The 14,455-nt window shown below is 45.4% G+C and overlaps 1 protein-coding gene across 1 annotated transcript in view; it reads left to right on the top strand.

The window, feature by feature from the left end:
• The window catches only part of FBXO43 (F-box protein 43), a 28,549-nt gene extending 19,072 nt beyond the window's left edge, over window positions 1–9,477 (top strand). The window contains exons 2-5 of the mRNA XM_082258013.1: window positions 361–1,835; window positions 6,964–7,066; window positions 7,881–8,072; window positions 9,205–9,477. Of these exons, the coding sequence (XP_082114139.1) occupies window positions 361–1,835; window positions 6,964–7,066; window positions 7,881–8,072; window positions 9,205–9,453 (2,019 nt within the window). The 3' untranslated portion in view covers window positions 9,454–9,477. The remainder of the gene's footprint in view (window positions 1–360; window positions 1,836–6,963; window positions 7,067–7,880; window positions 8,073–9,204) is intronic.
• The last annotated feature ends 4,978 nt before the right edge of the window (window positions 9,478–14,455 follow it).

The following is a 14,455-nucleotide window of genomic DNA, read 5'->3' as shown; positions in this document are numbered from 1 at the left end:
ATGCTGATCTTCTGGTTTGAACTACAAACACTTCCCCTTTCCTCCTCTCTGTTGCCAAGGAGAGTTGTTTTCTAGTTCATAGAAGATAACTGAGAAGGTAGTCAACATTGGGATTTTGGTTTAGAGCACAGGCAGTTACAAGGTTCCATCTTGTTTTTTTATTTATTTATTTTTTCGGGATCAACAGGAATTTTTCTGTACTTGCCTGAAAAAAGAAATGCAGCTACAGCTAAGGACTGCTATGCTGTTCCATATTACATTTTTTTTTGTTTTGAGTTTATAAATGAATATTTGAAAAACTGACTGACTTATTTGATTTGCTGGTGCAGGTGCTTTACTAACCATTATTTTTGTTTATAGGCTTACAGAAGAAAGAAACAGGACATGGCCTACAAAAGGGCTGTTTTTGACAGTCCTGCTGCAAACCATGTTGGGTATGCACTGGGTGCAAAGAAAGATGTTGGTTACAGAGAGTCTCGGATTTATTTATCTCAAGACAGTGGCTACAATGATTCGCTCAAGGTCTTAAGTCCTGGAAGCTGTGAAACTAGCAATGACTCTTCAGACATTAATACTCCCACTAATGAGAATTCTGAAAACCTAGATCCAACTTTGCTGTGCTCTCCTATAAGAAATGAAGCAATCTGGGAATGTGAAACTGCTACAGTTGCTAAAAGGCAAAATCAAATCTATGAAACTCCACGTGGTGTTAAAAAAGACTTTTCACTTCGACGTAGACTACTTGTAGCCAAAGCCACATCTGGTGGAAACCTTGACTTTGAAACGTCAGAATGTTCAGTGGAAACCTCCGGAAGCAAGAAACCGCAACCCTTTGCTAGATTTGAGACAAGACTTTCTAGTAGTTTGGATTCTCCTAGAGAAACCATTTACAAACCCTTAGCTACAAGCACTTTAAAAGCCGAACCTGATGTTGGCACCTCATGTAAAAACTGGAGGCTGTCTTTTGCTCAGCAGAGGTCTTCCACCTTAGATGATTCTAAATGTGACCCTGATCCTTTCTCAGAGGTAGACAACCTGTCTCCGGTTAAACATTCATCAGATTCTCCTAATGACAGCATTCTTAGTATTAGTGGAGAAAACACCCCAGAGATACCGGCTACTCCGATCTGCAATTTAATTTCTCATGCCAAAGAGGATTTTCAAACGCCTGTTAGCGATCTTGCAGCTAATTTTCGTTTTTCTATATGTACACCGACTGCAGCACAAGTGAGTGACTTGGAAAACTCAATAACCGAGGATAGTGCCTTTCACTCACTCAGCTTTGATAAATCACAGGACTCTTTAACTGATCATGAAGGCTCTTTCCAGGAGCTAATTCAAAAACCGAAGGAGACCCCAAAATCGGCTAATAAAAGTCGCCTGCGAAAATTGGATAGATGTAGAAGACTATCCACATTGAGGGAGCGAGGCTCACAGTCTGAAGTTGAGGAAGATTATAGTGAAACACGTATACTAAGTTCAACATACAAATCAAAATTCGCAAGAGAATCTGTAGATGAGGAAAATGAACTAAGCTTTGTGGGCTACCAAACCAATTCTGTTCTAAAGGTTGAAGATTTAACGGGTACACCGGCCCTGCGTGTTGTTCATGAAATGCTAACAAGAAGTACCAGAAAGAGGGCTCAGCAGACCACCGTGCAGGATCTCCTGGGCAGTTTGGATTTTTCATTGGCATCTGAAGATGTACTTCCAAGACTCATTGGCAGGAAAATGGGTCTAGAAAAAGTAGACATTTTGTATGAGTTGAAGTTCCGAAACTTGAACCACATATTAACTTTTATCTTTAAAGTCTTGGATGTTGAAAGCATTTGCAGGTAATAAGAAAATGTGTGGCTAAACCAGTAAACTATTAGTCTTTAGTCTTGTGTGTGTGTGTGTGTGTGTGTGTGTGTGTTTATATGGCAACAGGGAAAGTTAATAGAATTCTTGGGTGCAGCACTAGAGGATCATCAGTCTAAAGCCGGCCAAAAATGTGGTTGCAGGAATGAAAATCACTAGATTTCCTCCCACGCAGTCAATGTTGATGGGGGAAATCCCTCCTGCAGAGCTATTGTGTTCTCCCGGCGGAGCAAGCCGTCCCAGCCGGGAGATCAGTGATTATTGCATGAAAAATCAGACTGGCTGGTTGTACCCAAGTTGATCAATCAAATAGTCTATGGCCAGCAAAAGAAGAGAGATCCAGGATAAAATGAGAATCCCCTTTTTTTTTTTTTTCACCCAAAGCTTGAAAAACCTCTACACAAATACAGTGTGACATAAAAGATTGCAACAATTGCCATTTTATTCTCTAGGGTCTCTGCTAAAAAATAAATAAATATATATAGTGTGTGTGTATATGTAATTTTCTAGCAAAAAAAATACTGATTTTTAACTTTGTAAGCAACAAGTGTCAAAAAAAGGCGTGATCTTTAAGAGGTTAAACTTCCCTCACTTAGATGGAAGTTGATTCCTTTGATCTAAAAGAATGAAATGATAACTTTAAACACAATGTTTTACAACGTATCTAGCATCTTTAACAATGTTGCTAAATATTTGCCAGAGGATCTTCTTCTCTTTTTTTTTTTTTTTTTTTTTTTTTTTTTAATGGAGGATAAGCTAGATCCAGTGGTACCACAGTCGGCTCCTGGTATGGTAAGTAACTGTCCAGTCCGCCCCCCCCCCAGGGAGGGTTTTGGGATGGACATGGGCCCCTCTGGACGACGGGACCCCAGGGTTCCCCTCCTTCCTGTTAGGCACACCCACCTTTGGTAGTCCCTGTGGGCCATCTCGCCCCCCCCCCCACCCCCCTTCACTTGTTCTCGGGCTATGGGGTGGCCTGGTCCACCTCCTGGGGTGGGGGCGGGGTGCTGGGGGGGCTCCTGCCAGGGGCCCCTCTTCCTGCCTGTCCCATTTTGAGGCCTAGGGATCCCTCCTGGGTCTTTGGGAGCCTCGTGGTGCTGCCATTTCTCTGCAGCCTGTGTTTAATGCACGGCGGCTATGTTTGTGTAGTCCAGCAGCAATTTTGCGGTGGTTTGCCATTGAAAATAGCGGCGGCGATTTTGGTGGTGGGAGCCCCTCCTCATCCACTGGTGCTGACTCTTGGATCTTTTCACTTCCTGATCACAATATGTGGAGTACAGATTATCCTTGTGGTTGCAGGGGCCTGTTTCTGCTGGGTGGTGAGTCAGGGAGAGGACCCTGCCATTCTTCTGAGGATTGATTAGGTGCTCTGTTACTGGTGACTGGTGCTGCCAGAGCAGTGTGGGCGTGCCTTAGCGGTCCTGGAGTCCTTTTGTGTCCCTGGTGGAGGTTGCTTTTGGGTGGTGGGCTAGTAAAAAACACCCTCCGCCTTCCCCCTGCCTCATCTGTCTCCTCAGATCCTGAATCTGATTCAGCTGCCGTGGACGTGGATCACTCTGCTGAATCTGCGACCATGCGCTCTGAGTTCTCAGATAGTGAGGATGATTCCTCCACTCTTGTAGCTGTGCACGAGAAGACGCTGGTGGAAGCACTGATTGTATCTGTGCGTGAGACCTTAAAAATGGAGGACAGCTGAAGCTGCGACAGAGGCGTCAGGTCCCTTTGGCACTCCCAAGCCATCCAGATCGGCAAAGGTGATTCCTTTCCCTGCCTATTTTGACAGTATTGTTGCTAAAGACTGGGAACTGCCAAAACGTCCCCTTGTGGTCCCTAAGCGATTTTTGCTATGCAGTACCCCTATGAAGAGTCCCTTCTAAAAAGTAGACTGTTCCACCTGTGGTGGACACCAGATTGAACAAGGCAACTATGATTCCGGTTGAAGAGTCCCTGGCTTTTAAGGACCCGACTGACCGGGAGGCTGTGGCTGGTGCGGCACTGAGGCCGGTAGTTACCATTGCACTGCTGTCGCAAACTCTGACCGAGTGGGTTAAGCTTTTACGCCGTGACCTGGGGGGGGAAGCAGCTCCCCCCTGCCTTTGCTGTGCTGGTGAACTGATTGGGCCAGGGGGTGCAGTTTATCTGTAATGACTCTTTGGACGCAGTTCCCCTAGTCGCTAGACTGTTTCAGCAGTGATCCTTCGGCATATATTTTTGCTCAATTGCTGGTCTGCGGCCCAAACTACTAAAAAGGCCTTGCCTGATCTTCCTTTTCAAGGAGATCACCTTTTTGGAGCTACCCTGGATGACATCATTAAGGGTCTCACAGGGGGGAAAGTACTTTTCTTCCACAGGCTAGTAAGGGTAAGGACCCTCGTTTGTAGACGTGGGCCATACTTCTCGACTCATAAGTTCTTTCGTCCCTCGGGTGCAACTGGCAAGGGATCAAAGCCTTTTAGGGCCTCCTCTGGTGGATCCAAGTGAACTTGGTCCAACAAGTCGAGAACGGGCTTCTCGAGACCCGTGGACATGGCTCCTTCAGTATGAAGGTGCGCTCTCACTCCTATCGGGGGTGGGGGGATGTCTTCGCTGGTTTCCGGACCTGTGGACTTCCTGGAACAAGACCAGTGGGGCCCACAAAGTCATATGGTCCGGCTACAAGATCGAGTTTTGCGCTCAGTAAAAAAAAAAAAAAAAAAAGTTTTATTGCGCAGAATAAAAATTACAGTACAAGAGGCTCTTTCTGGTTCGCCACGGTAGCGTGCGTTCCACGGAGGATAGGAAGTGACGTCATTGGTTCCACGAAAGCCGGAAATGTGTCAACGTGTTTCACCCCTCCCCCAGGGCGTCATCAAAGGCCATCATTTCCAGTCTAACAGTCTATACGTATGAGAACGTATACAAGTTTATTGTAGTATTTTGCGAATTTTATAGCTCATTTTGAGTTTTAATTGTTACAGGCAGTGATATTATAGCAAGAACGGCAAGTAATTGTTATATGGTTGATTTTCTTTTTGATTGGCTAAACCAAGTTGGAGGCTACATTCTCATATGTATAAATAGACTGTTAGACCAGAAATTATGTCCTTTGATGGTGCCAGGGGAAGGGTGTTGATGCATTTCTGGCTTTCGTGCAACCAACAGCGTCATTTCCTGTCCTCCGTGGAACGCACGCTACCACGGCGAACCTGGAAGAGCCTCTTATATTGTCTCTATGCCTGTATTATCTGCAGATCCTGTAAGTAATTTTTATTCTGCGCAATAAAACGTTTTTTTGCTATACTTCACTAGGAGTACTCTCTATCTCATTGAGTCTGAAGGTCACTAAAGTTACCCCAAGATTAACAGTTGTTGGGACTCGGTTCAACTGTTAAAGCGATCTGGATTCCACCTCACCAGACACAAGCTTGGTTGACCCCTAGACTGAAAAGCTGTAGGTCCCTTTTTTCTGGTGAGTGGGGATACAAGAGGGGAGTGTGTTTACACTTCACGGCATGTTTACATGAAGCATTTCAGCACTTTGTGCGTTTTGGAGTTTGGAGCACCCGAGCACTTTAAAAAAAATATTTTTGAAAGACTTTATGATGATTTGTCATCTTCAAAACTTCATGGTGTTTGAGCAAGCACTGTAATATTTCGATTTTATTTGTGACACACACACATACACACACACGGTGCGTCAAATCCTCAAGGTACTGAACTGCTTTGTGTGGGTGCAGAAGTTCAGAATGGAGTCCATTCGCACGGAGGAGGCATCCCTGCATCAGGAGATTTCTCTATTGTTCATCGACAGACGCAGCTCCTGATCTTCATGACTCATAGGGTTATGCTCCTCCTATCAGGAATAGGCACTAGGCAGAAAAAAAGCTTAACCACACCTATGGGGGCTGTCCCTGCAGGCATAACCCCTTTAGACTGTGCTATCATCAAACAGTTTGTTCTACCTAGTGTTTAGGAATAGGACCTAGCTCCCTGCAGGTGTAACAGGGAAAGGTTTTTTTTTTTTTTTTTTTTTTTTTTTCCCTTAATGTAGTTGCAATGGGTGGGCTAACTCAATATTAAACCCTACGGACTAAGACTGGGATGCCATTAAAGTTCATGTGCTTGTAAGAAAAGTACGAAATCGGCAGGGGATCAAATACTTTTTCCCCTCTCACTATATGCAGACATCTGGCTTTTCAGACTTGTGGGGATGTACCCTACCAGACCATGCTTTTATAGCCCTCAAAGAATTGCTCACCTGTTCGCAAAAGCACGTATGAATCTTTTCTGTTGCAATAACTATCCTTTATCCTTTTCCCTGTTTGCGACAAGTAGCTAAGTCCAGTCAATGTGACTGGAAATGAATGAGTTCATATCACTATGAAGTCTGTAATATCTAATTTTATTCTACCTAGGCATGTGGTGAAGGAGGGGGTCATATGAGAGATACTAAAGAGTTCTCCTTTAGCACTGATGGCCAGATGGGTCTTAAAGTGGAGTTCCACCCAAAATTTTTTATTTTTTTTGGGGAGGGAGGGTGTATGTAGATTTGACAGGTACTCGCTCCCACTTCCTGCTAGGTCTGCCTAGGCGGCTCAAGCGGATGTTCTCCTCTCCCCCTCCTTTCCTGCAATCTTCTGGGACACGTCACGGGTTCCAGAAGCTTGCCTGGCCATTCATGATGCGCAGCAAGTCTCTATATGGAAAATGTTACTAATGTACGAAAATTCTCGTACAACAGAATAAAAGTTTCGGAAGTAATGTATTTGTATTGTATTTCCGGACAAAAACTGTACTGATTAAACAAAATTCGTTATCGTCCGAGAAATTTTCGCGTTTGTCCCTTCGGAAAATTTTGGATGAAAGCTGTGTACCAACAATCCGATTATCGTATTTTCGCTTAGAAAGCACAATATTCTTATGTGTACGGGGGCTTAAGGCCACAGTCTGATGAATAGCTAGCAGTTGGGGAGGGATGGGATGTGCCTGCTGTAGCTCATTTTTGCTTCTGGACGCTAAGGAGCAAGAACTGTGTACTTAAGTTTACATATGAACTTTGAAAAATATTATTCTGCACAATATGTAACGTGTACGCAATAAATTATTTTATTGTATTTCTCTTAGCATTTGGAAAGTAAGCAAGGCATGGCGAGAAATGATTGTTCAAGACAAGGAAGCATATCAAAGAAGAAAAGTGTTTCAGAAAAAGATGAGAGCTGAAATAGAGGTATTTTTTGATTTTTCAGATCTATACTTATATCTTGCAGCTGTAAAGTTTTCTCCTGTTTAGAGTAAGGCCATTTATTTATCTAGCTCTCAGGCTTAGTTTCCAATGTCATGGGACTTGCTAATGTCCAGTTAGTGATCAGCAAAGTGAATTTTAGTAAAAGCACATGTACAAACCATTCAGTCAATGATGCCTTTGTCAAGGACAGACATCTTGCTGTATGGTTGTTCGGCAGTACTGTAGGTCCATGACATTAGATGTGGACAGTTGTGAGTGATGGAGTAGTTAGTCTCCCTTGAATCCCCTTTTACCTTTCTGCATTGGCTATTGGGTTTCTAATTCTCATACTACTTCCATCTCCTCACACTGTGTCTGGTTTTCTGCCCTAGTTCAGTTCAAGCATTTAACTAAACCACAAGGGATAAATTGCCTCTAGTTTCCAGACAAGTCTAAAGATTTTCTGCCATTCTGTTCATGATCTTCTACTCTGTTCTGTTTTGTGACCCTCTCTCTACTTTCTACCCCAAAATAGTCTCTCCCACCCTACATGTCTATTGACCCTAACCAGTTCTTGAGACCCTCATATGCATGCTAAAATCCTACCTTTTTAAAAAAGATTACAACCTGAACAAAGTTTCTCTTTGGTTACTGATCATCCTCTTGAAATAGCACTTACCTGGGTACTTGCACCAGCAGTGAACGGTATTCAGCAGTCTGTAAGTGAGTGTTTCTTGCAGCTGAAAGTGTAACCTACATTTTCAGCCCTGGATAACTTGTATGTTTGTTTGTTTTTCTTTTTATCTTAATATTTAAGCAAGGATGGATGATTTCTTCTGAAGATGCTGCTACCCGATTACAAGCATTAAACCGTTCTGCTCTAAAATCCGTTCAAGCTCAAGCTAGGCTGGTCTTCCATACACCTACCTCGTCAGATTGTTCTTTGACTCCAAAAGAGATGACTACCTCTGTTCCCCAGTCAGGAAGAAAACAGCAGGAATATATTAAGGTTAGTTTTTTTTTTTTTTCCTAAAATCTTGTTCACAAAACGTGTTTTTGGTCTTCAAGAGGTTGGCTTTTCTCTCGTTCCCTGAGCTTAAATTTGGGTTGGTGACAGCCACCATCAGTGTTGGGAAGGCTGAAGTTTGCATACTGGCACCTCTCAAGGTTTACAGGGTCTTTGAGGTACTGCAAAGGAAGCCCCCCTATCTGGAGGTGACTGCTCCAGTATACCAGTGATGCTTTAGCTATTTTTATCAGGAACTCTACGCGTTGAGAAATGTACATAGGCTTCCATTGCTGACTTTTTCAAATACTGGTGGCCTGCCTGACTATCCTACTAATCTTCTGGCTTCAAGTGAACTTGACCTGGCCTAAAACATTCTAGAAGCCTGCTCAAGTTCATATTAAGCCCCATTCCCTGCTGTTCAACTTCCAAATGGCAAAGCTTCCAGCTGCCATTTAAACTTTTGGAATTAAACAGTTCAATGACTGGACAGGGTCAGGGCTTGGCTTGGGTAGAAGCAGAGGCCCCATGTACAGCCTGGATCTAGGATCCAAGATGGAGCCTTTGTTTATTTAACACACAAAAAAAAAAAGACGGGTGCCACCTAAGTGCAATATAAAAAGGACACCTTTATTGAAAAAGCCAAGTGCAAACTCACATGCCACAGTATGCAATGTGCTTGTTTTAGATCTTAATTGGGAATCTATCCACCCAGGGAAGTCTTTCAGTATCAGCCAGCAGTAGTGTCATCGAGAAGCAGTGATGTAGCCAATCCCTGAAGTCTGTGAAACCACCCTGGAACGCGAAACCGGAAGTGACTTTACAAGGGCAGGCTGGCAACCATGATTTTGAATCTGTGTTGACAAAGGAGCCAGTGAGCTCTAAAACCACGGAAACAAAGTCAAAATTCTTTAGTGGGATAACCTTGTCTATTTTTACTTTTTTTTTTTTTTTTTTTTTTTTTTTTTTATATTTAGCATTTTATGTAAATATCTACATACATCTATTTGTATATTCCGGTTGTTAAGGATATAATTTATGATGTGTAGTCTGAGTTCATCCCATCAAATAGTCATGGTTTTTACCCACTTTACGATGACTTACCTGTGTCTAACTATAAAACATTTTGTTACAGATTGCCAAAACTTTGTTTACAGATGAAGCTTTGAAACCATGTCCGCAGTGCCAGTACCCAGCCAAATATCAGCCTCTAAAGAAGCGAGGCAAGTGCAGTAGGAAGGACTGTGGCTTTGACTTCTGTATTTTATGCTTGTGCGCTTTTCATGGCTCAAAAGAATGTGGCACGGGGTCAGGAAAGCGAATACACAAAAAGGATATTCTCCCTGGAAGTGCACAGAGTAAGCGCAATTTGAAAAGGCTTTGAATTTTTCCAGTTTCATCCCCTTAATTTTTTTTATCAGTGTTTAATTTTTATCGTTTTGTACTGTATCTTGCAGCATCTGCTGTTTTGTACACTGATGTGACTCCTCAGTCCACAATTCACTAGACCTTGCACACACCGCAGGATGGGGCAAATTTATTGTGATACAAATAATGTATTGCAGCTGTAGCACTTCTTGCCTCTATTTTGCATCTAAATATATACTGGTTCTGGAACAGTGTTTAGAGCCACCTTGCTCTGTGTATAAGCGAATTAGTTTAAACTCGTGTTATATTTCTCTAACTTATTTTATTTATTTTTGTTACATTTCCTACTATGTAGACACTATTTTAAATAAAATGTTTTAGCAACAGTTTTAACTTTGTTTACCAATTTAAATTTGAAATGCTGTGTGCCCAGTGGTTTAAAGTGTCTAAATATGTACATCTTTGTTGCTGTACAGTTCATACTGTTGTACATAAATACCCTAATTTTCCAATTTAGTTGTTTGACTTCTTTAAATACATTTGTTAGATGGCAAACAGACGTTGATATAAGAGCATCTTCTCAAATGCAACATTTTTTGTCCTAAGAGTTGAGATCTTTTTATAATAAAGCAAGAAAAATCACAGCAAATGAGAGGTTATTACAGTTGTATACTGTGAACATGAGTGCGTGTTTTTGTTTTTTTGTTTTTTTGTTTGTTTTTGTTTTTTATATAAGCCTTTTGTATGACATCAAGGTTTTCCACACTAGAGTGAAATGGTTATAATGCAAGTTTTAAAGCAGTCCTTATATTATGTTCACATCGGAGCTTGTTTTTGAACTATGAAATACTAAATTAAAAAGCACCCCTTCCTCCTGTACCTGGCTGATTCCGGGGACTCACTGACCACGGCCCTTTCCCTTATTGAAACGTACGGCGCCCACCCTGGACTACAAATTAATTGGGACAAATCCCAGGTTCTCCCCGTTGGGGCCCCCCCCCCCCGGGCTCAGGGGAGCACCCCATGACGGGACCCTTGCAGCGTCTAGATAACTTTAAATACCTTGGAGTGTGGGTCACGACACGCCCGCGGCACTATATCGGGGACAATATTCAGCCCCTATACTCCCCTGATCTACCTTCCGTTTAAAATATTTTAAACAAATTGATTCGCTCCTGAAGGCGTTTGTGTGGGGCAACAGTCGACACAAGCTCTCCTGGCGCAAATTGCAGAATCCTACCAATCTCAGGGGGTGGCGCTGCCGGACTTCAACTCATTATTTATTTAGCTGCCCAATTGTCCCAACTGGTTCACATTGACAAAATAGACAGAACTCGCTTCCTCCTTCTGCTCTGCCCTCGGTGGTCCCACGCGATGGGCGATCCCCTGTCAGTCATTTTGCGGGGTGGGGGTGGGGGGGGGACATGTCCTCTATGCTTCACCACTACAGTCGTGTTTGGGCGATCGTGATGACAAAATTGGGTTACCCCCCCCGCTCCATGCCCTCACTCCTCTCTGGCACAATGGGACTTTTCTGGAGTTCCGTACGGGGCCGGACCCCGAGTTGTGGGGGGGCGAGGGAATATATTACCTCTCCCACATTGTGACGGGATCCACCCTCCGCACCTTTGCTGATTTGCAAGACTCCTGCTTGCTCTCAGAACATATGCTCTTTCGTTACTACCAACTTCGACATGCCTTCCAGGCTCAAATCCCACTTGACATGCCCCCCCCCCAGGAGTCCCTCCCAGTACTAGAGATAGTCAAGAGCACTGAACCTAGCCATCTGATTTCTATCCTATACTCGGAGCTCCACTCGCCCTCCTCCACCTACATAGCGTATGCCCTGAAGACTGGCTGGGAGTCGGGAGGTAGACAACATTGAAGACGAGGACTGGGGTGATGCGCTTGAGACGTGCCAGAAGGTGTCTCCCAAGCTCTGACAGGCTGACGCAGTTATTTATAGTTCACCGCACCTACCTTACCCCAGTTAGACTAGCGAGATACCGACCTAACCTCGCTCAGGAATGTCCTTTGTACCACTCCTCCCCGGGTATGTTCCATCATTTACTCTGGCTCTGCCCCCGAATTCAGGCCTACTGGCAGCAGATAGTGGCCTTTCTCTATGACACCATGGGCTCCCGCCTTCAACTAGACCCCAAACAATGCCTATTGGGTATATACCCAGAGGAAGATATGGATAAATTCACGAAAATCTTTCTACAACATTCCCTCTTCGTGGCCAGGAAGTTGGTAGCCGGGCAATGGATAAGGGAACACCCCCCAGAATTCTCACACTGGCTGAAGGAAGTTCATACCATTTTGCCGTATCACAAAATAATGTACAAGAACCGGGGTTGCCCCACGAAATATAATAAAATATGGGACCGGTGGCTCCAGAGCGTGGCCACCTGTACCTAGTGACTCTATCTATGATACTATATGTGTGCATTTTTATCAGGTTGACCTGCACCACTCTCGCTATGACTGTATTGTACAGAATGTTCTCATTCATGATTTGCACTACGGTTTGTAACATGTTGGTTTTTTTCACAAATAAACTGTTTCTCTTACGTCCTCCGACAGTCGCCGCCTCCTCTAAGTCATCACTATTGGGTATTGTCCACCTATCCGTAGGAATAGCTAGGCATATAGACTTAGTCAAAAGACAAAAGGCATTAGCATATACACACCCACGGGGGCTGTCCCATCTGGTCAATACCCCCCCTGCATCACCACTCCCAACTCAGTTTTAGTTTGCCTAGCTTAGGAATAGTCAGGCTACCTTGTGCTGGGGCTTTAGTCTCAGCCTTCCTAAATCTTTCATTTGATTTTTCTTTTTAAAGGTCAGTTTTTTTTTCTCTCACTTTACTAGCTGTTTATTTTACCAGCTCTAGTGTTAGTTTATTCTTCGGATGAAGATGGATCATGCGGTGCTGGGATTCGGACTGGCCGCCCTGGTTCTCCAGGGCACAGAGGGCCAGATGGACCCCCAGCCCGCCATCGAGCGTCCAGCTATGGTTCGCCCTGGCATTAAGAACGACCCATCCCTGTTCGCTGCAGGGAAGCAGCCGTGAGGTGGCTACCTCACAGGACTTGTCTGCGATACTGCAGCGTCATGTCCCTGGCTCACGGCACTCCCTGTCAGATGAGGACAGAGGTTTATCCGTGCATAGAGGCTCCCCCACGCCATCGGGTACAGATAAGTACTTTCTGTGTGGGGCCTCTGTCTGGGGTGACAGTCTGTGTTGCTGTGTGTCCCCATGTCTGTGCCTGTGTGACTCCCTGTGCAATCCCTGCAGGGTTTGCTGTGTGCACTGTATGTTTTGCTGGGGGTCCCTGTCCCAGTGTCACCTTAGGTGCATGTTTGGGGGTACAGAGTTTGTGTGTTGTGCGGCGACCGCTGCGGGGGAAAAATTGCGCGGTCCGCCATGTTTTTTTTAATATGCACACGTGTATAGCCCCTCTGGGGGGAGTTTACAGCTCATTTTGGCGCCATCCGCCGCCATTTTGTGGGCGGTGGAATGATCGGTTCGGCCGCATGTCGGCGGCCATCTTGGTGTAGCCTCCTATGCATCCCTATGGGGCAGCCATTTTCCCTGGGGTCTGGCTTATAGCCAGCCCCCTCCAGCAGCATTTCCTCTTCCCCCCCCCCCCCCCCCCTCAGACAGCACAGGTAGCAACGATCTGCGGGCTCTGCAGTGTATCTCTCTGTCTTCTTCTGCATACTGCTTCTGGCTCAGTTTTCTTCTCCTTTTTGGGGGTCTTCATAGCTGTGACAGTAGCGGTGGGCTGCGCATTCCGCAGCACTATTTAAGGGGACAGTACATTACTTTTTTGCACTGTAGTTTTTTATTATCTTGAGCCATGGATTCTCAGGAAAGCAAGTTTCCTCCAGCTTTAGTGGGGGGCCCCAGTTCTCCTGTGGCCCCGCTGCGACCTGATCTGGCTGCTGTGGTTGCGACTTTAGTGGCAAATATGGAAATGCTGAACGGGCTGCGAGAAAACGGCCAAGGCTGTCTTTCTCTTCTGGTTCAGATGGGGATATGGCTGCTGCTGCTGCAAGCGTGCCCTTTTCAGGGTCCCGCTCATCCTTGGACCCCCCTGGGGTCTGAGGGGGAGGCTGAGGTGGAGGGTGTTGATGCATCCTCCCCAGGGTCACCCGAAGAACGGGCGACCATGGATGAGTTGATTGTTTCTGTTAAGGAAACCTTACATTTAGAGGATGAGCCCTGTCCTCCGGGCGTTGTGTCCTCATTTGGGACGCACAGGACCCGCAAGTCCGCGCAGGTTTTTCCCTGCCCAGCGGAATTCCATTACACTGTTAATGAAATGTGGCGCACGTTGAAACGTCCATTCCTGGTACCTATTCGGTTCAAATTGCTTTATCCTTTTGCGCCGGCTACGGAATCACGATGGTGTGTGCCTCCACAGGTAGATCACACTGTGGCCGTGCTGAACAAGGCTACCTTGGTTCCTACTGAGGATACCCCGGTTTTTCAGGATCCCACGGACCGGCGGTTGGAGTCTCTAGCCCGCCATTCCTATACGGTGGCGGGTTCGTTGCTCAAACCGGTTTTCGCGTCCGTTTATGGTGGCTCAGGCGGTGGCTGATTGGATTAAGGTGCTTAGAAGCAACCTAGTGTCGGATGACGTGCCGCCTGCACGACTGGAAATGGTGGACCAGATCCATCAAGGAGTCATGTATCTGTGTGATGCAGCCCTGAATGAGGCCCCCTTGGTGGCTCGCCACTCGAGTGTCGCCGTACTTAACCGGCGACTGATATGGCTGAAGAGCTGGTCAGCCGACCAGTCCTCGCGGAAAACTGTGGCTGATTTTCCCTATGCTGGCTCTCGCCTTTTTGGCGAGGCGTTATATACCCTGGTGAAGGGCGTAACGGGGGGTAAGAGCACTATGCTACCCCAGAACCCGAAGAACAAGTCCTTCCGTGGCAAGCGGGGTTCTGCGCCTAGATCTACTCAGGGGTCCTTTCGTGCCTTTCGGAACCAATCCAAGG

This window comes from Pelophylax lessonae (assembly GCF_965119305.1).
Source record: "Pelophylax lessonae genome assembly, chromosome: 5".
In the NCBI taxonomy this organism is placed as follows: domain Eukaryota; kingdom Metazoa; phylum Chordata; class Amphibia; order Anura; family Ranidae; genus Pelophylax; species Pelophylax lessonae.
This window is presented reverse-complemented; position numbering and strand designations above follow the sequence as displayed.